The sequence below is a fragment of the Platalea leucorodia genome (genome assembly GCF_965183815.1).
Source record: "Platalea leucorodia genome assembly, chromosome: 14".
Lineage (NCBI taxonomy): Eukaryota > Metazoa > Chordata > Aves > Pelecaniformes > Threskiornithidae > Platalea > Platalea leucorodia.
The window spans coordinates 7,389,342-7,414,605 of NC_138836.1; the positions used below are offsets into that span (position 1 = coordinate 7,389,342).

A 25,264-nucleotide genomic window follows, 5' to 3' on the forward strand; every position below is an offset into this window, starting at 1 on the left:
GCCTGCTTAAGGGAGATGTTGGCAGCATCTGTTTTAGGCTACTTCTAGCATCTAACCACCTCCAGGGTGGCAGCTGCCTTCCCCCTATAGATGATGTGGGGAGAAGGCATGTATGTAAGGTGGATGTTTCAGGGTCTAGTTACAATATCTAGAGCAGATGAGCGGTGATTTGCCAACAAACTGCATGTCTAAGGCGAGACACAAATTCACTGCAAGAAAGGCAGGATCTGAGGCTCAGCTGTGTGTGCAACGTAAATCAGAGCTACTGCACTCAGGAGCTGGACTTGACAACGCTGCTGTAGATCACGTATGTTTTATGTATTTTGAATAGCTGCATAAAAAAAAAAGAAAATAAAAATTTACATCTTCTTTTTTCTATATGCCATTCAATCCTCTCACATTTTTAGTACAGGACGGACTGGCTTTTCTGCTGTTAATTTCATGTGGATGAAGAATTAAACTATAGCCAGTTGAATGCCTCTTTCTACAAAGCCTCTTTGGGATGAAGAAGGATGAATCTGTGCACGTGGAAGAGGCAGCTGAGTCCAACCCAGCTCTCTGTTCCCTTGCACAATCTTGGACTATTTCCTTCGAACTTCTCCTCGGTTGTCCAAATTGTAAAATGGAGAAAAGCTCTTAACCTTTGGCATGTTATTGGCTTCCTCTGAAGTGTTGTTTACCTAAGTAAATATATTAACTCCCAGTGATTTGGTTTATTCTAAATGATATTCTTTCTTATCCTAGCTGGAAAAATGCAGGGGATATTCAAGAGAGCCTCAAAAATATTTCAGCAAACCCGTGCTCTCCTATGGAAAAATATTCTTCTAGTGTGGAGGATGAAGACAGAAAGTTTTCAGGCAAGTATTGGTTCTTCCAAAGGGAAGTTAGGATTTCCACTACGAAGTATTTTTACATTGCATTGGTTTTATACTAGGTGATATATGAGAAGCCTCAGCTGGTAATGCGGTTCTCTGGAACATGTCAGCAGTTACACCTCTTCCCCTGACACTACAATATCACGGCATAATAAGGGCTTGTTACAAAGCCGGTTTGTTGCTTTTGGTTGTTGATCCCATTTCTGCACTGTCCAGAAGAACACAATGTCCAATTCACGATTACTGGTGTAAAGTAATCAGCAGACCTCACTGGCTCTGGTACTAAGAAAACATGTTTTTCACTTGGAACATTCCTCATGTTTCCAAATTATTACACCTGTGAAACAGCTCTTCCTCATTTACAGAAGGCAGGCATTCACGGCTGGAGGAGCCAGACTGTGCAGCCAGATCAGTGCTGGATGAGTAAGGTCCTTGAAGACACTTTCCATGCCACCCAACCTCCAACTCACTGTGCTGCCACTCACCTTTACATTTCCTTCCTTTCATCTAGGAATGGATGACATTGGTGGTTTTACTCTTAATAATACAAACATCATCAACAATGATATTCCACCGCCCGCGGCAAGAAATCCCTTATGACTTCCTCGGACGACTAGATGATCCTGCCTTTAACGCTACAGGAGTTACCCTTGCATACACACCTGTAACAAACACCACCAGGCGAATAATGAGCAAAGTGGCTTCGGCTTCTGCAATGACAGGTAACGCTGCTCTTAAATCCTTGTAGCTGCAGTGCCTGAACCCACCCCGACACATGTGGGCACCTTGGTCTTCATTGTGGCGGGGGGAGAAAAGGATTTGGACAATACAATTTTTGAGGGTACAAATTGTGGCCGGTGCACATTTTTATGTTGCTGCAAGACTAATCGAAGTTTCAGCTGTCACGGTTTTATTCTGTTTTTCTTTTTTTTTCTTTTTTTTTTTAATGACAGGTATAATAATAGAAGAGGTGGAAAATGAGAAAAAAATGGAAAGAAGAGGAATTTCGGAGGAAGACATTATTGGTGTTGTTTTTAAGGATGACTTCTCCTACCGTCTCAGATTTCAAGGCTACAGTGTGGTATCTCCAAATGATGCCTTTGAACACATAGGTAACAAAATAAATCAAACCAGATAACTTGATTTTACATTAAAAAATGCTTAGATGGATCTCTGTGATGCCATGCCACTCAGAAGGGATCAAGGCTGTATGTGCTAAATGCTTCAAGAATTATATTAATTAGAATTTGAGATTTTGTTCACTTAGAAGGAAACAAATGTCAGGGAAAAAACTTTTAAGAACACATACACATTATCCACAATCCTTGTTGTCGCTCTCCCTTCTGTGTCTTACCGTGTCAAATCCATGCCCTGAAAATGAGCATGGTGTGTGCACTAATGTCCTTCTAACATACAGCGCATGGACATATATTTAATATATTAAAACATAAACCTGCACACACATTTGTCCACATTACTACTACTTTGATCAAATGCACCCCTATTGACTGACTAAAATTAGTAAACTATCCAAAACAAAAAGTAAGCTTATTATCAGATATAAAAATCATGTGAGTTCATCAGTTGACGGGCTAAAAAAAAAAGTATTTTGCTAAGAACTGGTCTTGGAAAATGGAAACGATGGAGAGGCTATTTGTTCTGTCTACACAAGTCAGTGTGTAGATGTGGCCCCAGCTCCAGTTTGCTCTGGCTTTCCTAGGGGTGCTCCTCTCCTGCCTTTGGCGTTGGGCACGTTTACGGTTGCTGTACTTTGAGCCCAGGCTCCTGCCAAAATAGGAGAGCTGAGCATGGCGCTGTGACGACAGGGTTGGTGCCACATCAGGTGGCCTAGGGAGCCAAAGCCACCAACTCCCAGTACCACGTTATTTTTGGAGAAAAATGGCTGCTCCAGAAAAAAGGCTGAGTAAAACTAAATCTTGATTTCCTCTCCTAAGTCAAGTACATTTTCAACCCCTCACATGTACATAAGCATATATATACACACATATACGGAATTATATAGGTCAAATTCTTAATTTTTTTTTTTTCTTTCCCACAGATACCTGCTCCAATTTTTCATCAAGTAACTGCAAAGTCCCTTTGTACTGGTATGCAGGTTTCCTATCAGTGCAGTCCAGCATTGATGCAGCAGTCATAGAAGTAAGGATGATCATGATGGAAAATATGTTTTCTGTTCTTTGCAGAATTATCTGTAAACTTAAAAAACCCACCAACCAAAAAAACCCAAACCAGTTCATTTTCTGTGATCATTAATTTTTTAAATACATAGTGTGATTCAAGAGTTAAAAGTATGATAGATCATTCTCCTGGCTCAAGGCAGCGTTAGTGTTTCTTACAAGGCAGTATAAAAGGATACTAAATATTGAGGTTATTTGCCACTTATAAATGTAACATTGTTATTGACAAACTAATAATTTTAATGCTTATGAAAATCTGTTTGTTCTTATGTTGGCTGTTTCATTAGAGAAAATCAAATTAATGGCTATTTTCTTTTCTTTAGATGAAGACAAACCATTCTGTCTGGGAAGAGATGAAGTCAATTAGCGGCATTCGTCTGAAATCACCCTTGATCAAACCTTTGTATAAATTGGATTATATTTGGTTCATTACTTACATTATATTGTGCTTCTCCCCCTATATGTACTTTTTATCAGTGAAAGTTATAAGAGAGAAGAAGAAGCTCAAGGTATTAATGAGAGCAATGGGTTTGCAGGATATCTCATTCTGGTAAGTCTCATAGAAATAAACTGTGCAATTACAGGAATTATCTTATGTATACCGGTTGTATATTAGCTTGCAGGATGGATGTGAGTCTGGTACCACTGCTCAGCTGAGAAGCAGTAATTCCCCAGCAGCAGTCATTTGCAATTGCCTAACCATACGTCTGGGCTCTCTGAAGCCAAATTGTGCGTGTTGTTGAAGGAAAATCTTTCCTGCTTTTATCTGTAACACACTGTTTGCTGGAGGACCTCGGTTTCCAAGCACATTGCTCTGATACAGGATTTCTGTTGTTGCTTGTTATACTTAGCTCTGCTCTCCTCCCCAAAAACGGAGAGAGAGCATTCTTCATGCAGCAGAGATGCGTGTAAGCAAGGTTCTTGGTGTTGAGCTCTTGCTTGCCTCCAGGAACTGAGTGGATACACACAAAGAACACAAAAAGTGAAGAAACAACAGATTTGGGAGAAAACTGCAAATGATGAAGCACAGGAGGACATAGGGTCTATCAAAACAGGCTTCCAAAGCCTTCTGAACATGAGTATTTCACATCATTAGGAAACGCATAAGAATAAGCGTTCCTGGCTGCAGAGCCTGTGCTTAGATGCCCTGTGGCTCTTTGCTGGCATCGTTGCGTCTGCAGAGATTTGGATAGGTGCAAGACAGTGATATTTGCACCTTTCCAGTCTGGAAACTGGAAATGGAAGTGTATTTGGGAATTAAGAATTATTTGAATTAAGAAGAGTATGTCTTGTACTGGCCATGTAATGGCATGTGCTGTCAAGTACAGAGGCAAAAATAACAGTGCTTTTATTTGTAGGTTATCCTGGAGCTTGCTGTACACCATTTACATTGCAGTAACGGCAAGTCTGCTGACACTGATCACGATTAGAGGAGTCATCCATGATCACAACTTTTTTGAAATATATTTTTTTTATTTCTTTTATGGCATAGCGTCTGTAAGTCTGCTTTTGTGTTCTTAGCTAATGCACCATTTTTTCCATTTCCTAATCAAAACATCTGAAACTCAAAGACTACAGAGTACTCTAGGGCTGGGCATTATATGAGATAGTAACAAAAACTTCTCCGCTACTGGGATTTATTGTTATAATTTGTAGGCTAATATATCACTCCTATTACATTTTGGGAGATCCTGACTTGAAATCAGAGAGAGGTGCTAACACCCACATTAATGGGAAGGCTGCTGCTGCGTGCCCCTGGGGCCAGGGCTTCCTCCCTGCATCCAGCCTCCTCGGGAGGCCGAGAGGGATCTGATCTGTCTGCCCCTATAGACCTGCCCTAAATATCAGAACTATCTGCTAAATACGCAAGCCTTGTGATGTGCCATGTGCATCTGTAGGGGACAACTGAAATTCAGCTGGGTCTCTAATGTTGCTTGTTGGATTTTCATGTTGGTTTTTTCCTTAATTGCCAGCAGAAATGCATCCTGGTAATTACTGATTTTCTCTGCTGCAGATTCACTTCTGTTTCATGCTCAGTTCGTTGTTAAAGCAGCCAAACATTGCCAGTTTCGTGGGATTTGTCCTTCACATCATCTTTGGATTGCTGGGCTTTTTGACATTGTTTGAAAAACTACCAGCATCCTTGGAATGGATTTTTAATCTCTTCAGTCCTTTTGCCTTTACAGCTGGCATCTCAAAGGTATGTTCAAAATAAAGCCAGCACATTATAAAAGTTCAGCCTGCAGCAAACATGCTGCAGACTTCTGCCAGCTAACAGTAGCTGCCGTACACAATTTGCATTGCCATAACGACCCAATCGTGTCCCTCTGCCCTAGATGCTTTGTAAAAAGAAAACTTGACTCCAAAAGGTACATGCTAATTCATAACAAATATAGTTAGACTCTCAGCTGCACCACGAATTTTACTGGCTCTGTATATACAATAAATTTCGATCTCTGGAAAATTATTGCAGCAGTGGGATGTGTCTGGTGGGTACCAAGATCTGCAAGAACCATGAGGTCTTGAAGTGCTGCCCCAGCAAATACTGTGTGCATCACGCTTCTGCTGTAGTAACTTCTTTTGTATGATTTTGAATTCAGCTTACGGAAGCACTTCTGATACTTGTGGTCATACTAAAGTGTTGCCCTGCTTGGAAACAGCGTTGTGATCACAAGCAGGCATGGGTTTCTGGTGAAAATGGTCATGATGACACAGCAGTAACTTGCATGTAGTATTTCTGGCTAAAGGAAGTATTGCATCTGACTTGTGCTTTTTCCCCCCCTAGATGGTAAAATTGGAAAAATATGGACCAGATTTTACACCAGAATTGTACCCTTTCTTTAACCTATACATCATACTGACCCTTGACAGTGTCTTGTATTTGCTGTTGGCCATCTACTTTGATAAGGTTTTGCCTGGTAAGTAGAAATGTCAGGTAAAGAATACAAATTTCCTTGCATTTTTCTTCTATAATCCTCTCCCCTCATAGGGGGAAAGGTGCCAAAGAAGTGGTGGGATAGAGCTGAGAAAGCTGTAACGTACACGGAGCAACAAAAAAGGCGTCCTGTAGTGAGCTGGTCAGGTTGTGGAATGGTATCTTAACAGCAATGAGCCGTGCCACGTTATGTGAGGGGCTGAAAACTGCATTTGCTGCATTGCTCGGGGAAAAAATGGTTGGGAAGAATCCTGTTTTCCCAGAAGCTGGGTGCATGTAGCTAATTCATTTGGCCCTGCCTCAAAAGGCTCCAAAAGGAACATTAAATCTTGCAGCAAGGCACTGAGATCCTTTATATCTACTCCAGCAGCCCTAACAACTGGGTTTAAAAGGATGTTGTAGGACTTGACCTGATTTTCCTATAACATCTGGGCCAAAGAGGTGGTACATGAGGTCTTTGCTGTGATTGTGCTTCACCTGCATTTACAGATATGGATGAATGGATGACTTTGCAGAACTTACCAATCCTTTTACACTGCTAAAAGGTGGTATTCTGCAGCTGTAGAGAAAGAGATGGCTGGACATGACATTTATCAAGGTTGAGCTGACACGTAACATTTTTTGGTTGGCATTTCACCTTTTTTGTTTCTGAATTAGGCAAGTACGGAGTACCGTATCCACCTATGTTCTTCCTGAGACCATCATACTGGTTCAAGCCCAGGAGTAGGTACGTGGGGGTGCGAGCTGGCAGTGAGAGCAGCCACGATCCTATCCTCAGCAGTAACACTGAGCCGATGCCTCCAGACTTCGATGGGAAGGAAGCAATCAGGTAAAGACTCTTGTAGGCATGAAAAATATAATGCTACACGTTATATTTGACTCTAGAGAGTGTAGCCATATTGCACTGGCGATTGTTAGACTGAGCTGTCTAACATATACAGATAAGGTTAATGGCAAATACATGAAAGGGAGGGTTCGTTCAGTGTTTCATTCTGCTCCAGAGCTGGATTTGAACATTTAGTGGACATGGTGCATCTTCCGTGCCAGGCACTGACTTGCTGCCCAGCAATTTCATCTTTGCAGAGCAGCAGCAGTGAGCCTGTTCCCCTTCACCATCATCTTTAAGAACGCTGCTGCTGGAGTGTGCTGCATAAGATACTGTTATTTACATCCTTTTGGGGCTAGTTTGGCCCATTGCTGTTGCTGCCTGTTGCTTGTTACTAGAAAGCAAATATAAATCTGCTAAAATAATAGCTAGGTCATCGCATTTAATTATATAGACATGTGTTTTCTCATTCCCTAGGGCCTCCCACTTCATTCACTAAGTATTCTTTGAGTTTGACTTTGAAAGCTTTTAAACATCTTTTAGAAAAGTACATTAGTTAATTCTGCCTTTAAGCGTACAAGAAATTAATTATATAAAGCAACTGCTTCAGATGGAATTACGCTAACCCCTGATGGTAATGAGCAGGACCAGTTTGAGGAGGAGCTTGAAAATATTCTTCCAATAGTTTTCAAAGGTTACTCTGAGGCAGAGGAAACATGCCAAAATTGTGAGATTCAATAGTAATGGCTTGCTTACTTTTCCTTTAGACTAAACAATATTAAAAAAATATATAAGAAGAGGGACAAGAGAACCGAAGCTTTAAGTGGTAAGAGAGGTTTTGGAATTCTTTTAATTTCTTTTTTCACTAGATATGAATCCAAACTGTTTTGAAATGTACTGGATGTACTTAATTCTGCCTCCAGCACTGTTAAAATGCATTATGCAATGGTTATTTCTGCTGGGGTAAATTACTGGCAAATTTCTACCAGGCTGTTATCTACCTGTTCACTCCAGGAAAATTACTATTTATTATTTTTTGCAACAGCAGAAGTCTCCTTAAAAGCTGTGGGTTTTGCAGCCATGCACCACTATAAAAATCACCTCTCAAACCTCGCCCTCAAAATGTAAACTCTTCTGGGCAAACAAAACTTATTTTTTTGGTCGCTGGCTAGAGCCAAGGCTGCTGTCACTGGCTGACCAGTGTTCTCCACGCACTTGCACATCTGCCAACTGCAGGTATGCAAGTAGTTGGCATAGTCATGGCATAGTCATGGGATATTTGTTAAATGCTTTTCTTTAACAAGAACTCCAATCGACGGTGAAAATATTGATATGGTCTCAGAGGTTTATATTGTGTTAAAAAAAATCCAACCCAACCGACCCACAAAAATACAAAATAAGGTGTTGTGGTTTTTGTTTTTTTTTTTAAAGGAAATGAGGTAGCAAAGTCTGGCTGCTTTGAAATAACTCTTGAAATCTCATGCATTGGAAAGGCTGTGGGCTCTTCTCTTTCTGTGGACTCTTTCTTGAGCCATGCTAAAATAAAAGGTTATGAACCTCGTAGAAAATAGAAGTCAAAATTCTTTAAGTATTTAAAGTTAATCATTTGTTCCCTCAGTTCAATCAAGACATGACTGCAAGTTCCTCACTAAGTTTAGTCCTAACTTCTGAAGATCCAACCCATGTTTTTGGATCTGTGTTTTTGCCTCTCAGCTTCAAAAGAAATGTCATTCCTCTGCCATACTTGGCAGCAAGCTGCAGGTACAAGTCTATTTCTCATAAACTTCCATCCTAATATTATCCTATTTCTATTCTAGATTTATCCTTAAAAATATATGAAGGCCAGATCACTGCATTACTTGGTCACAGTGGATCTGGAAAAAGTGCTCTCTTAAATGTGCTCAGTGGATTTTCCAAGCCTTCAGCAGGTAAGATGATGGACCTGAATGCTGAAGAGGAGAAGCTGTTTGTTTTTTTCAAGTGTGAGGGGGACAAGATGCAAAAAAACAAGTTTTCCCTCAGTTATTCAGTCTGGCTCGTTGTCATTGCAGATTGCTCCTTCAACACGAGCTTCAGGGCTAATGCATCCCTTGTGGATACGCTCCTGTGTGCAAGCATACACAGACAGTTATTTCTCCGTCTGGATGGCCTGATGTTTTCCATGAGCTGCATACCTATAGGAAATATGGTTTAGTTTTTAAGGGAGAGATTTGGTGCTCTGGAATATTTTTGAATGATATTAAAGCTTTGGGCAACACAAAGTTGTTTTGCCTTTTTTTTTTTTTTTTTTTTTTAAACACTTGAGAAACACACACAATGCTGAAATTAATGTCAAAGGTATGAACACACAGCAGGCTGCTTTCCCCTTATGAATGGGAAACACTGTACAGGACGAAATTTGTTTTGTTTGTTCCTATGTGCAGGTTCTGCAATGATATACAACTACAAAGTGGCTGAAGTACAGGATATGGAAGGAATTCAGGCAATGGTTGGGATTTGCCCCCAATTTAATTTGCATTTTGAAAACTTAACGGTGAAGGAAAACCTGAGAACGTTTGCTCACATCAAGGGGATTCAGCGGAAGGAAGTAGAGCAAGAGGTTGGTATGTGCTTATCAGTCACTGTCCTCTGTTTTACAGCATCTTGGACACTTTGAGCTTTCTTTATAAAAGATTATCACCAGCAATGAGAACAACGCTAATTTAGGGGAGAAGTGTTTTTTCAATTCTTTCTTATCCTCATGTCGTAAGAGTTATGATTCAGATTTGCAGTACTTATCTCTAAGCAAATCCATTTAAAGTAGATAATTTTAAAATCTTGAAGTTATAATCTCCTGTACTGTATGTAGCCATGTATGAATTAAAATGTGACCAGTGCTTTGGAAATCTTGCTCTTTTCTTTGTGTATTGCCAAGGTGCAGAAAGTTCTCATGATGTTGGACCTCACCGACCTTCAGGACATCCACGCTGATATTCTGAGTGAGGGACAAAAAAGAAAATTGTCTCTTGGAATTGCAATTTTAGGGAATCCCCAGGTAGGGCCCGGTCACATTTACACACACACACAACATGTACTGCTTCAGCGTATAGTTTTGCATTCCGATTTGGCACGCAGACATTTGTGGTTTTCCCCTGGCACTCCAAGTCTGCTGACCTACTAATTCACTTGGCTGCTGGAAGGATCAAGGAATCTAGGTCAATGAGAACCCTATTTTAAAAGAAAAGGGTAATAATATTGTAATAGGAAAAAGAGCAATAAAAATGGCTTATGTTTGAGGATGCATTTTAGTCTTAGAGTGAGATCATCAAAAGCGTGAAATGAAATGATGTAAACATGGAAATGCCATCTTGGACACATGGAGGTCTGATCTTGTTCACCATTGCAGGTTTTGCTTCTAGACGAGCCGACGGCTGGGTTGGATCCCTGCTCCAGGCACCACGTGTGGAGCCTTCTGAAGGAACGCCAGGCTGGACGCGTGACGCTCTTCACGACCCAGTCCATGGAGGAGGCTGATGCTCAGGCTGGTGAGCCCAGATTTTCACACTGTGGTTGACTATGGTTTGAAAATGAGGGTTTCCCATTGCATAGCCCACATATGGGTCCTGCCACGCTGCAGTCTGTGCTCGCTGAACACTTTTTGTCTGATAGCGACCACTCAACCTGGGCTGAGCAAAGGCTAAAACTGGACTGATGTGCTCTTCCAAGACCTTGCTTGTGCTCTGCTTCAGGATGAAGCAATTGCTTATTATCTGGATGTACCAGTAGCAGCACCCACACAAATTAGTGATATTGTTTGAATTAATATATTTCCTATTTCCTTATTGCTCCCAGGCTGCATAGGAAATGTTCCGTAAGCCTGTAAGAATACATGATTAAAAGATTAACATTGATGCTTAGGAGAAAGGCAGCAGTTCAAAAAGAAAAAAAACCTTCAGCACTGGCCTGGTTTTACTCCTCTCAACTTCATTATAAAAATGTTGAGTTCAGAAGGAGCAGAGTGAGGTCAGTCTACTGCACTGTTGTAAATCCCCCCCTAAATACTTTGTATTCACACCTCCTTAGATCGGAAAGCTTTTCTCTCAAATGGGAGATTACAGTGTGTGGGCTCATCTCTGTACTTGAAGAGAAAATGGGGAATTGGCTATCACTTAAGGTAAATCCTTTTCTTTTTGGTCATCGCTTTTTTTATTAAAAGCTTCTAGTTGATGTATTTTCTTGTAGAGTCTGTGTCTCTATAGAGTTTCTATATAGAGTAATAGAAATCTTGACAATTCATTTTAGAAAACTTTTGAGGCTGCCAGAAATATCTTGCTTTGGATAGCAAGCTGCTTTTCTTTGGAACCCAATCCTGAAAGCTCTGAGCATGTAGTTAACATGACTTTGCAACCTCCTTCGCAGCCAAAAGGGGACCAGAGTAAGATGAACTGCAATTTCCACATACTCTGTGGTGCCAGAGTGACATACAACAGCTTTAATGTAAAGTTGTTTTTCTTTAGATTTTAATTTCTGTGTTCTTGGTTTAGCAGTATTGGCCAGGATCATTATTCTTAACCTCAACTATTTCTCGCATGCATGGCAAAACCAGGGGCACTGCAGAGGTCTATAAAAATTCCCACTGAAACGTTGCCCAGTTTTGGAGGTTTCCCTATGGCTTGAAGAACAACCGCGGGCTTTGTATTTTAAATGGATGATGCATGCGTTTTTTTTTCTCATTTAATATTATAGCAATTGCTTTTTAATACGAACAGAATGCGCATAAATGACCTGTGTGACCCTGAGCTTACATCATCCCTGGTCAAACAGTACATCCCCAATGCCGTGCCCAAAGGACAGAAGGGGGGTGAGCTGTGCTATATGCTACCTCTGGAAAACACTGACAGCTTCCCAGGTAAGAAAAGCCTGTCATTGCGTCAGGGTTGTAAAGGGAAACCAAGTGGTGGGAAAAGCAGAAAGCAAAATTGCTGTGAAGGGAATAACTCCATTTCCTTGTCCGTACTGCATGGGATTAGGAAGCCCAGAGCTGCATAAACATCAGCCTTAAAAAAAGCCTCTAATGGACATGGTAATATCAATACTGCAGATGAACAAAAGAAAATCCACCAACTAATCTACAAGCTAAAATGCACTGAGTCTCCTCTGGTTTCAGGATGAGATTTCTCCCACCAGGAAGGCCCATGGTAATCAAGAAATCTGAATTTTCTACTTACCTCTAAAGAGCACAATAATTTTGCCGTGGCTTTTAAGTTACGGAAATGAATGATGTGACTGCTAGAAAGTACAATGTTAATCACGCCAGTCTGAGTTTCTGCTCAACACTAGCCTTGGTTGCTGTGTTGAGTCTGGTTGTTTCTATTGTGCAGATCTGTTCAGCCATCTCGAGAGCAGTCTTTTGCAGGGGGTTGTTAATTATGAGGTTAGCAGGACAACCCTGGAAGATGTTTTCCTGAAGCTGGAGGGCGAGGAAGCCATTGGTCAAGAAGGTAAAACATTGATTCCTATTTGCAAGTGTGGCACAGTTAAGGTTATATATGTTTTAATTGAATATCTAATGAGTTTCTGTTAAATGTGAATTTTGGTAGGTTTCGGTAGGTCAAGAGTTGCCGTTGTATTCAGCTTTCCTTTAGTGAAGGATATCTTCTTGAAGAAGTCTAGATGATTCAGTCTCAACTTCCCATAGGCTTTTAAGCACATGAATTAAGACTGATGTTGGAAGGGTATTTGCTTTCGAAGGGTATACTGCCCAGACCAGGAGGTGGGAAGAGATAAACTAGCCAGAAGGCATTTCACAAGGCCAGTGAAGATATCGGATGTGTTGCCATACGAGCCCAGGTTCAGCCAGTCTGAATTCACCAATGTAAATTAGAATCATAGAATCATTAAGGTTGGAAAAGACCCTTAAGACCATCAAGTCCAACCATTAACCCAGCACTGCCAAGTCCACCACTAAACCATGTCCCTAAGCACCACGTCTACCTGTCTTTTAAATACCTCCAGAGATGGAGACTCAACCACTTCCCTGGGCAGCCTGTTAATTTATGGCCCCTTTTCTCTGCCCCTATTTCTTTCCTGGCTAAAAATGAAAGAATTCTTCTATTCAGAACAGAAGATCCTTGTTGATTGTTTGCGATTAAAATGTGTCCTTTGAACACTCTTTGTGGATAATGGTATTTCTCGTGGTGAACACGCAGAAGATGGAGACCTAGAGGAGAGGGACCAAAGCCTCCTGGTGTTTTCCGATGAAGGGAGTGCGGCAGTGAGCGGGATGGTGCTCTGGAGGCGGCAAGTGTGTGCTGTGATGAGAATGCGCTTCTTAAAACTAAAGCACGAAGGAAGGCTTCTCAGGTCCATGTAAGTACGGGAGCTCTCACCTACTCTGCAGCCCTCATGCTGGCTTGGTGCTTTCCCAAGGATTTGATCGTTCCCTTGAGTGACTGAGGGAAGGCTTTAATACTGGTGGAGATGTTTGGAAGCTAAGAATTAGGTGGGAAATGTTTAAAAGCTGCAGTAATAAGGACAGTTAGAATTTACTGGTAGAGCTCTTAATTGCTTAAGTTCTAAATTTCCCCTTGCCTTTCTCAACATAAATCACACAATTTGTTAAAGGCGGAGTTCCCCTGGACCCACTTGTGGTCTGTTTTTCCATCTAGGTTGCTGTTCTTTGGAATATTTATTCTTCAAATGCTTATGTTTTTCACTGTATTTCAACTGTGGGTTGGCTCCAGCAACTGGGAAATCACAGCTAGCCCGTATTTTCTTCCCACTGAAGAGAAAATTCAAAATAAGTCGACAAATCTTCTCATCTTCAATGATACAGGTGAAGAAGAACATGTGATGTTGATTCGCTTTCTGCACCACTCTGAATCCTCTTAGAGTTGATAGACCAACCTTGCCTTACTCTTTCTGTACGTTCCTTTACATATTTGTGGCTTTGGGAAGTGTTTTCTTTTGAGCAAAAGCAAATCCAGTTTTAGTGTTGATAACGGAGTAGCTGGCATTTAGAAGAATAATCATCCAGGGAAAAAAAAAAAAAAAGCAATAAATTAACTGTGGAAATATACATTGTGTTTAACCAGATTTAATTAAAATAGAGAAAATATAGGTTTGCTTAGATTCTGACTGATTTTTTTTTTTTTTTAATATATCTCTGCTTTGCGAATGGGAACTTGTCTATAGGAAAATGTTTATATTTAAAGAAAAAAAAGTAATTATTCTAATTTCTGTTCTTGACTTGATTTCAGGATCACAAATTGAAGATTTCATTTCTGCTTTGAAGAGTCAAAACATAATCCCAGAAATAACTCTTGAAAAAAACATCACAAGCATTCCACTACATAATGGAGCTATAAAAATATCCCTGGAAGGCCAGGTGAGTGGTATTTTTTTTGTTCTTTCATCCTGTATATCAATTGGATTTTCTGAAATGTGTTTAAATGAAGCACAGGGAAATACACACACCAGCAAAAGGGATAATATTTGTTTGACATATTAAATAATATCAGTAATCCTGTTTGTCGGAAACCAGGATTATATCTGGTTCTTTTACACTGTATGCTTCTTTACTGTGATCTTTAGAGGAAAGCATTAATACAAGTCTTTGTGCTTTTCTTCAGAAATTGTCTTTATCGATCATTTTGCTCGTGGTACCTGTTAGCAGACTTCCAGGTCTCCGCGGTCCCACCAATAAAACTGATTGCCTTTGTCACTGCTTTTCTCTAAACCCCTTGTTGCGGTCAGCTCCTCCTCTCACGGGCACGAAGGTAACATCTTTTGCTCTTACATCTTCAGAGCTACCGATTCACGGTCATGTGCAGTGCAGAACCCATCAATTGTTTCCCCATGCTTGTGAATATCCTCAGCAACACCTTCCTAAGGCTCTTCAATTCCACTGCGCGCATCCGCGTCTGGAGTGAGCCCTTTTACAGTGTAAGTGTCCTGCCTTTCTTGGTGAAAATTAACTGAAATAGCCATGCTGAAGTGATAAAGGCTGGATGGGTTGGAAACCTCGTTGAACAAGCAGCCTTCAAGGGTTGGGGTCAGTGGTCCAAGTGCTGGCCAGTTCCTGGGGGGCATTTCTCAGCAGTTAATACTGGGGCTATTTAATTAGAATTTCTTCTGCAGTGTTTGAGCTCTATAGGGTTTCAGTGCCATAAGACATATAAGCTTGTGGTATGTGGCAATATGGAAGGACTACAACAGTAACACCTGCAAACCCTACCTTTCTTCAGCGTCCATTAGGCAAGAATCAGCATCAAATGTTGGTCTCTATCCTCAACAATTTACAGTAATTCCAATACTTTTTGCAAATTTTAAGATGATAAATGCTTTTTTTTTATTGTCTTGTTTTGTGTTCTTAAACACAAATGACTTATCGTTAGTGTTATTGCTCACTTGCGTGTTTAACCATCCTATAAGCGTCGAGCCAGCCAGGTTTTCCCTGGGCAGCTGTTGATCATTGATGACTTCTGAATTTCTCTTCCACAGATACAAAGCCCAGAAATCAGGAACGATTTTTTTTTCATCTGTCTCAGCTACCTGCTGATTTTGGCTGCTGGTTTGCCACCTCACTTTGCAGTGAGCAGCATGGAGGATTACAAGGTAAAAAGCATGCACTGAAAGTGGTCTTATACAAGAAGTGAATACAAATGCGATGTCTCTGGATAGCAGTTTGTGTGCCGGTGGGCTGGCCAGTATTTCTAGGTAGCATGCTAGAAGAAATACAGCCACACAAGTACAACGTTGTACCAAAGCGTGTTACCCTGCATCTCAGGGAATCAGCTTGGGCTCAGAACAATTTGGGTGTTAATAAAGAGTTTGAGGTCAGGACGATTTTTTTTTTTTCTTTTTAAGAATGATGTGTTTTTAAACAACAGTAAAATTGAGAAAGAATTGAAAGTGCTTGGAAGGGAGAGGAAGGCTCAGCCAGGGAAGGAAGGAGCGAGGGTAATGGAGGAGGAGGAGGAGCAGGAATGATGTTTTGGGCTCTGCTGACTCACCTCCCTTTTCTCATTTGCTTTTGCAGCTCCAGGCTCGTGCCCAGCTGCGGCTCGCAGGGCTCTTCCCCTCAGCATACTGGTGCGGGCAGGCGCTGGTGGACGCCCCGCTTTTCTGGACCCTGGTGTGCCTCATGTTCGGGATCATGCTGCTTTTCAGCCGTGTCTGCCCCTTGCAGGCCAGCACCATGCTGCTCCTGGTGAGCTCTTTGTGTGTGGGAAAACAGGCAGACAAAAATCCCCCTCCCTCATTTCGCAGTGAGTTTTTGCATTAAACATTTTAATCGAAACGGGCTGCTCTAGGCAGGTTTTCATACACCCACATCCATCTCCTGGTCACTGACATCAGTCCCTCTCTCTAGATCATTTGCGTCATTGGTTATGGAGTATCTCTTGTCCTCCTCGTCTATTTAATTGCCTTTAAATTTCGCACGGGACGAAGCAATCGTTACATTTGGTCTTTCATCTTTGTTCTGGTAAGTGAAGTGAATCTGCACTCTGACGCGTTTGATTTACACATCTTGCCACTTGAGGTTTCACTTCAAATATGCTGATATTCAGCAGAATAACCCAAATCAGTGACAGCCTATTTTTTAGCAATAATACATTAATATTGGAAATAGTTTTTCTGCTTTATTCCAGGTGAATTTCACTCTCTATACGTTCAGTGACCTACACGATGCCCTTTACTTGACCTTCTCTGCTTTGATTCCTGTGTTTCCACTGTTGGGCTGGTTGATGTTCTCTACACCAGTAAGTAAACATGTCCTACTAAATTCAATAATGGTCCTAATGGTACAAACTGGAAAAGCAAGAGGCGCTTTCCAAATTCCCTTTCTCAAAGTGCCAACTGTCAAAAAGACAAAGAATGACAAAAGACAACAGGAGAAGAAAAGGTCCAGACTGGGTGTGAAAGAAGGGACCAAGATGCTGGAGCGTGTCCAAAGAAGGGCAATGAAGCTGGTGAAGGGTCTAGAGAACAGGTCATATGAGGAGTGGCTGAGGGAACTGGGGTTGTTTAGTCTGGAGAAGAGGAGGCTCAGGGGAGACCTCATTGCTCTCTACAACTGCCTGAAAGGAGGCTGTAGTGAGGTGGGGGTTGGTCTCTTTTCCCAAGTAACAAGCGATAAGACAAGAGGAAATGGCCTCAAGTTGTACCACGGGAGGTTTAGATTGGATATTAGGAAAAACTTCTTCACTGAAAGGGTAGTCAGGCACTGGAACAGACTGCCCAGGGAAGTGGTAGCCAAGGAAGACACAGCTCTTTGAGGCAGTATGAACCCAAAAAAATAAGTACAGATCAAAGCTCCTTAATCCCATCCTGCAGAAAATCTAAGCATCCCTACATCCCGCACTTGCTCTGACTCTGCACTGAGGCACAGCGTGCTAAGGAATTTTTCTAATCATCTGATTTTTTTTCTTGTAGCGTTTCTCATTGTTTCACAATAACGGTCTTCTTGATTCATGGAATTACATCTTCATAGCTGTCTTTGCAGTAAGGAGCAATTTGATGACGGTTGTTTTGGAAAGGATGACTGTTCTAATGCAATGGACTTGCGCTGGGCTTGTATAACTCTCCCCATAAATAAAGCATGGGTTATGTGGTCAAAGTTTCACATTAAATCTTGGCAGGGGAGGTACATCCAAGTAATCATAGGCTTGTCTCATGTGACCCCTGGATGCTGTACCATATGTGGGAAAATGGCGGGGGGGGATTAAGTGGAGCTCATGTATAAGGCAGAGATATTATTAATCAACTAATCAGTCTAATGCTGCTTCTACAAAAGAAAGATGTGATCTCTTATACTATAGGATGACGGGGGGGGGGGAGATTATTTGAGCTAAAACTGCAGTATGAAGTCAAGACTTTTGCAAATGATCTGCATATGAGATGAAAATGTATGCGAAGCATCAATTTAACTTCTTCCCCTTTTGGAGCTTTTCAATAGCTGAAGTAAATGAGAGAGGTTCCTGCATCCCTTTATAATTAAAATTAACGGAGTGTGTTGTTACCTTGTCTCCATACAAACCTAATTCATTATTGCTTTTTAGCCTTACATCCATTGTGTGATTTTTGCTTTTCTCCTGCGCTGTTTGGAGATGAGATATGGAGAAGCAGTTACGAGACTTGATCCCGTCTTCAGGTGTGTCCTGGGCAGTCGGGTGCCGGGGTGCCTTGCGAGCCACGCTTATCCCGGTCTGCAGGGTGGGCTTGGTGTTGCACAGCCAGGCAAGACCTTCCTGGCTCACCCCTGACAGCAGGAGTGAACTTAAAAACATTTAGCAAAGTGTGGATAAAACTCATATTTTTAGTTTTAACCAGTTTATCTGGAGGGGAGGAAATTGAGAACGAAGGGAGGGATTTTTTTTATTCCTTTGGGTCATTACAGTTTCCGACCTTACTTACTGGAGTTTTCCTGAATGTGTCTGGAGGCAAATTGCAGTGTGTTGCAATAAAAGGTCAGTTGAACCACAATGTCCTGGAGAGAATAAAAAAATGTGATTTAAGCTTTTTTTTATTAAGCTTCATAGCTGAGGTTTCAGGACATTTCACTACAGCTGACTAAATTAATAGTTACAAATTTAAATCCAGCATTTTAACTCCTTTTCAAATGCATCAGTATTGCTTTCTGCAGGATGGAGACTTACCCTAAAGCTTTGTCAGGATGGGGTCGTCTGCTACCTGCCCTCTGCTTATCTGTCACCAACAGCATGCGACTGAGCACCTAAGTCATGTGGGAGAAGATTTGTAAAAAATATTAAATTGTCAAACATTAACAAATGTGACTCAGGTAGGAATTAGATGCCCAAATAGCTTTGAAAACCTGCCCCATGTATTTTAATTCTCCTTGAACTGATCATTGGCATGTGTTGAGCAGGAGACCAGTCAATACTTAGTGACAAAAGAAAAGCTAAAGCTGGCCTTTATTTTCTTATGCATGCCAGTGGGATTCTCCCCCCCTGCCCCATGAATAAATACCTGAGCAAACACTGTCTGTGGAACAGCTCACTGAATTCAAATAAATTTTTGTGGGGCGCTGCATTGGCGCTGCCCCGGGAACAAACTTGTAAACCCAAGCCTTTTTGGAAGTGATTCCCAGTGATACCATCTCTCCTCCTCCGCCCGTAGGATCCAGCAGAGGAGAGCAGTCGCCCCCCAGAACAGGGACCACCCTGGGGAGGAGTCCCCAGAAGTCCAGGCGGAGAGGGAGAGGGTGAGGAGTGCGATGGTCTCCCTGCAGCAGGAGGAGGTGAACCCAGCCTTCTGGCTTGTTTTCTTTTTCATTCTCCATCTTTGGGTCTGTCTCTGCTTTCTTAGCTCATGCACTTACTATGTACTGATCTCCCAATGTCCAAGTGCACATCTCGCCATCCAGCCCACGGTCCCCCTGGCAGCAGAGGGAGTTTAGCTGGCACTAAATTTTTATTCCAATTCTCCTTATTTTCCTTTTTTATTCTCTTGCTCTGGTTCCTGGATTTTTAATATAGAATTTTTCTCGGTAAAGAGTCATACTTAATGGTAAGAACAGATGAGCTGTCTCATGGGACAAGAGGAGAGTTTTTATTTCCCACGTCATCTCTTCACAGGAGTCGGTTATCGTTGTCAACAGTTTGCGCAAGGAATATGAAGACAAGAAAGCCAGTTGCATCTTTAAGAAAAAGAAGAAAGTTGCTGTCAAAAACCTCTCTTTTAGTGTTAAAAAAGGTTCAAGTATTTTGCTGCACCCCCTATAAATGACTAAAACCCAATGTGAGGGTCACATTTGGAGACCATATTTTTGTTAGAACTTTCTTATGTGCAACCAGACCCAACGCACCTGTGCTCCTGTGTTCATGGTTTTAATTTATTGAGATAAGTTAATGAACAACACTTTCTCCTACTATACTTTTAGATACTGCCTAGCACACAGGGAAGAAGGTCTTATTAACAATAATTATTATTAACAGTTCTTGCATATTTGTTCCAGGAGAAGTATTAGGTCTGTTAGGACCCAACGGAGCTGGAAAAAGCACAACTATAAACATGATTTCTGGAAACATAACGGTGACTGCTGGGGAGGTAGGTGATTCCTTTGGAGCATTTGGGGGTTGATCTCAATGCCTTTATAAATGAAGGATGTGATAAGGCAAGCTGGCAATGCAGCTCTTAAGTCAGGGAATTTATGCACGTGCAACCCTGAGTATTTAGAGAAGTAAGAAGAACGTATTGATTTACTCAAAGCACATTCTCGTTTTCATCAAAATCAATGTTACAGATTTAAGGGTTTGAGCTACACAAAATCTTTGGTGTGCATTTGAAACCCATTGTGAAATTTCACAAGCCTTGTAAAAAATGTTGACATCTTAAAAAAAAAACCCAACAAACCAAACATTCTTCATAAACAGCCTTGCAAAGCCAGGAAATTGAAAACGAATGTGAACAGGGTTGGGCTAGTAACAATCTGTCACTTAATTACGTGCAGGATGATTAATGACATGTGCTGGGGGAGGGGAAATACCATTGCTGTTACAGATTTGGGACTGAATGTTTGAAATAGGAAAGTATTACTAGGAAAAGATAGTCTCATGTTGGTACTATTACCCAAAGTTTTATGGTAGTAAATACTGTTTGGTTTTGTGAAAATGCTGTGCTGGATTCAGGTGAGCAGAAGTCACAGTAGATAGAGATGATCGCTCCAAAGATGCTGGACTTCCTTTCCCATGTGCTAATGAGGTTCCTCACAGAACAGAAGAAAACATTACCGTGTTTCCAAGAGGCTTATTGATTCACCGAGAATTGCACACTACAACTACAGAGGCATGTGTGTTTGTGCAGGTGCTGCTCAAGGGCTGCGACGCAGCTGCCTCCCCGCCGGGGCAGGGCAGCCCCGGGCGCCTGGGCTGCTGCCCGCAGCAGGACCCGCTCTGGCCAGACCTGACGGTGCACCAGCATCTGGAGGTGTACACTGCCGTGAGAGGGCTGAGGAAAGAAGATGCAGCTGTTATCATCAGCCGGTACAAAGCCAGATGATTTTAGCTTTTGGTTCTTTTTGCAGAGGTATAGGATGGGGAAAGTTTTTTCCGCTAACAAACCTGGCTAGTGCAAATTAGAGGCAGCACCTTCAGTGCATCTTTACCTTGGAGAAACAGGACCTCTTTCTGATAAGATCTGCTACTTCATACTGTTCTCAATCCCTTATCTATGAAGTTTTTCACTCTAGTTTGTCTAGAAAACTTCAGAAAACATTTAAACTTGCTCCAGTTTATGGCCAGTTACATTAGTAGCTTGCTTCTCTCATTAGTGGCACTTACTGTCTTGAGTTTCTGCAAGTATTCTTTAATTTGCCACCTGAGTTAGGAATAAAATCACCAAGTAACCCAAGGTGATGCATATCAGCCAAAAAAAGTACGTTAGTCTCTAGTTCCTCAGTACCCCTGACCATGGTGTTAGCAAACAGAGATGGTCATTTCAGTATTTTTCCTTTCTATTCCTCACAGCATAGCAAAGGCCTTGGATCTCCAGAAGCACTTAAAAACCCCAGCTAGGAGGTTGTCTGCTGGAGAAGCCAGAAAGGTATGTGTTAGATTTGTGTTTGCTACTTGAGCAAATCCTGCTCTTTTTTCCTTGAACTCGGTGCACAGAAAACCTTCACGCAAGCTCAAGGATGCCTTGGGTTCCTTGTCCTGGTGTCAGAGAGAGCAGAATATAGTCCTTGATGTTGTAAAAGTTTTATTTTTTTGTTTCACAATGTAGAAATTTTCTTCTTGGAGTGAAGCCTAAAATTTTAGTTGAATAAAAAATTCTGGAAATTCACTGTGCTCATGAAAGATCCTTATGGTTTTGAACCCAGAAACACATACAGCAGAGTGGGTTCCTGGCATGATTTTTTTCATCAATAGCTTTTGAATCCAGCCTGGCAGGATCCTTCCTCTCCTCTTTCCCCCCTCTCCCACATTGTGTACTTCATAAATGCTAACCACAAATTGGATTTACAAGGTAACCACCTCTTTATGCCCCATCGTGTGCATCTGCCAGTTAATGGGATGGAAAACCACTTTCAGATCTTTGGCAGGCTTGGGAGTTTTGGTGAAAGCTGGTTTGGGGAGACTAATATGTTAACTAAGAACACCTGAGATGTTTTTGTTTTTTAATCCTTCTTCCTCCTGCTTTTTGCTATCAAGACCTTCAGCTTCTGAAAGACTCACAGGGATTAAGATGTAGCAGGACAACTTGCCAGTTTTGCAAGTAAAGTAGAAGCAGACCTGACCTGACCTCAATGTCTTTCCCATTTCAGCTGTGTTTTGCGCTGAGCGTCCTGGGAGATCCGACGGTCATGCTTTGGGATGAGCCATCCGCAGGCATGGACCTGAAAGGGCAGCGCCGTATGTGGTGAGCAGCCCCATTTTAGCAGAACTGAGAAGCGTATAATAGATTTAACAGGGTGGGTCTTCCCCCTACAATTGTAATAACTTGGTGACAGAGTACATCTGTGTGTTCCCTTTTTCCTAACGCACAGAGGACTGGGTGCCACTTGCTGAACTCCTTACTCAGCAGGCAGTAAGTCCTTGCTAACCATCAGATTTAATCTTAATGGTAATGCACCCAAAAAATCTAAGCAGACTCCATCTGAACCCATGCATTTGGTGCAAAAGACAAAAATTCCTGTTTTCCTCAGAGCATGAGAAAAAAGCATAGGTAGTTCTTTCATTTCATCACTCACCCCTAGCGCTTGCTCTAGCATTTCATCAACAGTTTACACTGAAAGTGTAAAATCTGAAGGGATGCTGACGTGACAAATTGCAACATAGCATTGGCATCCACATGTCATCTTTAACCAAGATAACTGACATCTTTTAAACAGTCAACCACTTTTTTAATTTTATCATTTCAGTTGTTTTTTGGGAGGAAGACATAAACCAGGAGATTTTCTTTGGCTGTTCCTGGGAATTAACTGCCATCTCTCTGTTCCCAGGAAGGTGATTCAGACCGCCGTGAGAGGCAAGGAGCGGGCAGCCATCCTCAGCATGCAGTACCTGGAGGAGGCAGCGGTGATGTGTGACCGGGTGGCCATCCTGGTGTCGGGACAGCTACGGTGGGCACCAGGGTCGCATCACTCACCGAGATGCCACCTGGTTTTTAGTCTGGGTTTTTTTTTTTTGCTTTTGTTTGTTTGTTTTTTCTTCTTAATCTAATAGAAAATGTTGGTTTGGTTTGTCCCAAGTGTGTAACAAATGTAGTTTTGTGAGGAGGTAGGTTGTTTCAGCAGCACAGTATAAGCAGACAAGAGGACGTACATGTGCTGCACATATCCAGTGATTGTTTTATTTGCTGCTTATGAAGATTTGAGCACTGTTTTCCCTCCTCTGCAGGTACATCGGTTCCCTTGAGGATCTGAAAAGTAAGTTTGGCACAAGTTACCACCTAGAAATCAAAATGACGGACACGGGGCAAAGTGATGCTCTCCACGCTGAAATTCTCCGCTTCTTCCCGCATGCGGCTCGGCAAGAAAGGTCACTACCCTGTGGGCTGCACACCCAGCCCTTACTTGTGCTGGGATGCTCTGTTGCTCCTGCTGACCTCGCTCAATAATTTACCTGGGAGTGTACAGTAACCCTACAAGCACCCCTAAACCTTGGTGCTGAGGCATGAAATGATGAGTTCATTTTTTAATTACTTTTCCAGGACTACTTCTTTGCTCATCTACAACATACCAATGGAAGATGCACTACCTCTGTCCCAGTCTTTCTCCAAGCTAGAAGCAGGTAAAAGGAAACAATCAATTAAGTATGGCGATTGCTTTCAAATTGCTCATATGGATTTGTTTTTTAAGGATGCCTTTTCCATCTCTCCACAGCTAAACAGAATTTCAGGCTTGAGGAGTACAGCTTGTCATTGCACACTTTGCAACAGGTATGTTGATGTAGAAGTGACAGGTTAGAGACTGCCTGTATAAAAAGAAACAGCCTGTGACCAGCATAAATACTGTCAGTCCTTGGCAATAATAGAGTTGCTTCTGCTGCGACGTGTTGCAGGTGTTTGTAGACCTCACCCAGGACCCAGAGGAGCACGATCTGGATGCGGTGCCCGACGGCGCTGTGGAGCGAAGAACACTTCACCCCTGAGCCCTTGAAGCCACAAAGGAAAATATTCAGCGTATTTCATCAGTGTTACTGATATGTGTGATCAGATGCAGCCCTAGGACTTGGTTACCTGTGTCACATCATATACAGCCTTGTAGGTTTTCTGCCTCAGAAAGAAAAAAAGAATTATTATTTTAATAAATAAAGCCTTTATCTGCCTGCCATTCATCTGTACCCCTGCTCAGACTGACTCGTGAAGATTTGCTGTGCTGAGGAATAACCCTGCTGGGATAAACTGCAGGTGCCAAGGCAGGCACCGCAGCGTGTGCTGGGGGCCCAGTTGTTGGAGAGAATCATGTGCCAACTCAGAGGAGGCTCTGAAACCCTCATTCATCCATGGTAGGAGGACAGCAGAGCTTTGGCTCACTCAGTCCTCAGAAGCATCCTTCCGGCTGGTGTCACGCAGCCAACAGGGATGGTGCTTTCTGGGGGAGGCATGCAGGGCTGTGTTTTGACCCAAAAATCTGCTGTCACTATGAGTTCGAGCTCAGCCCCTTTGGCCCAACTCTGGTCCCCACCACTGGGGACACAGAGAGCGGAAAGGACTCAGCAATCCCTGGAAAAGTGTAATGAAAACTGGCAGCTCTTAGATCACCATCTTTCAAAAAAAAATTATTATGTGGAGTCAAAATAAGGTGTGCTTTGACCTAAAGTAAAGCTGAAGCAGGACAGTAGGTTGAACAGGTCTTCTGGCCACAGCATGTGTGTCTGACTTGCTTTGGTGGTCAGGCAGACGGGGCGGGCTCCTCGCTAGCACCCATCCTCTCTGGGTGTTTGGGAGGGATGGGGGCACTGGTGGGAAGATCGGGTAAGCACCAGCACCGTGACCCTGTCTGAGCAGATCAGCATCTCTTCTTGGGCATCTGCCTGCCAGGGCTAGATTTAAATAATACATTTAAAAAATTAAATAAAGTAGAAAGTCCCTACATTCAGGCAGCCAGGTGTTTCCCCTGGTGCCCTGTCACCCTGTTCCCCAGCCTCTGGGGAAGGCTGGGCTGGGGACCCAGTGGAGGACAGGGGTAGTGCCATCCCATGGGCCAGACACAGCAGCAAGACCCTCACCCGCGCCATGAGCTCCCCTAGTTCATGTGGGTGATGCTGGTGATGCAGGTAGAGAAGAGGCAGGTATGGTATGGGCAATGCAGGCATGGCTGATGCAGGTGGATTACGCAGCCACAGATGCGTGTGTAGGCAATGCAGGCAGGGATGCGGGCAAGCAGGTACCAGCAGGTGGCTGCCGTGGCTCGGTGATGGGCTGCTCCTGCCAGGAAAAGGCCCCGAAGCAGCCACCCCACACCACCCAGAGAGCTGCTCTCCCT

At 42.4% G+C, this 25,264-nt stretch overlaps 1 protein-coding gene across 1 annotated transcript; it reads left to right on the forward strand.

The window, feature by feature from the left end:
- Positions 1–1,406: 1,406 nt before the first annotated feature.
- Positions 1,407–24,076, forward strand: LOC309597253 (ATP-binding cassette sub-family A member 9-like). Its single transcript, XM_082326495.1, has 37 exons — positions 1,407–1,597; positions 1,829–1,987; positions 2,935–3,035; positions 3,397–3,623; positions 4,432–4,570; positions 5,088–5,273; positions 5,859–5,991; positions 6,666–6,837; positions 7,602–7,660; positions 8,652–8,762; positions 9,258–9,433; positions 9,749–9,868; positions 10,220–10,358; positions 10,897–10,987; positions 11,583–11,722; positions 12,195–12,314; positions 13,023–13,182; positions 13,482–13,648; positions 14,073–14,200; positions 14,620–14,757; positions 15,316–15,429; positions 15,854–16,024; positions 16,187–16,300; positions 16,467–16,577; positions 17,251–17,319; positions 17,877–17,968; positions 18,955–19,075; positions 19,413–19,530; positions 19,793–19,884; positions 20,641–20,819; positions 21,303–21,378; positions 22,100–22,194; positions 22,778–22,897; positions 23,175–23,315; positions 23,488–23,567; positions 23,660–23,715; positions 23,838–24,076. The coding sequence occupies exons 1-37, from the start codon at positions 1,438–1,440 to the stop codon at positions 23,925–23,927; spliced, it is 4,665 nt and encodes a 1,554-aa protein (XP_082182621.1). The 5' UTR covers positions 1,407–1,437; the 3' UTR covers positions 23,928–24,076.
- The last annotated feature ends 1,188 nt before the right edge of the window (positions 24,077–25,264 follow it).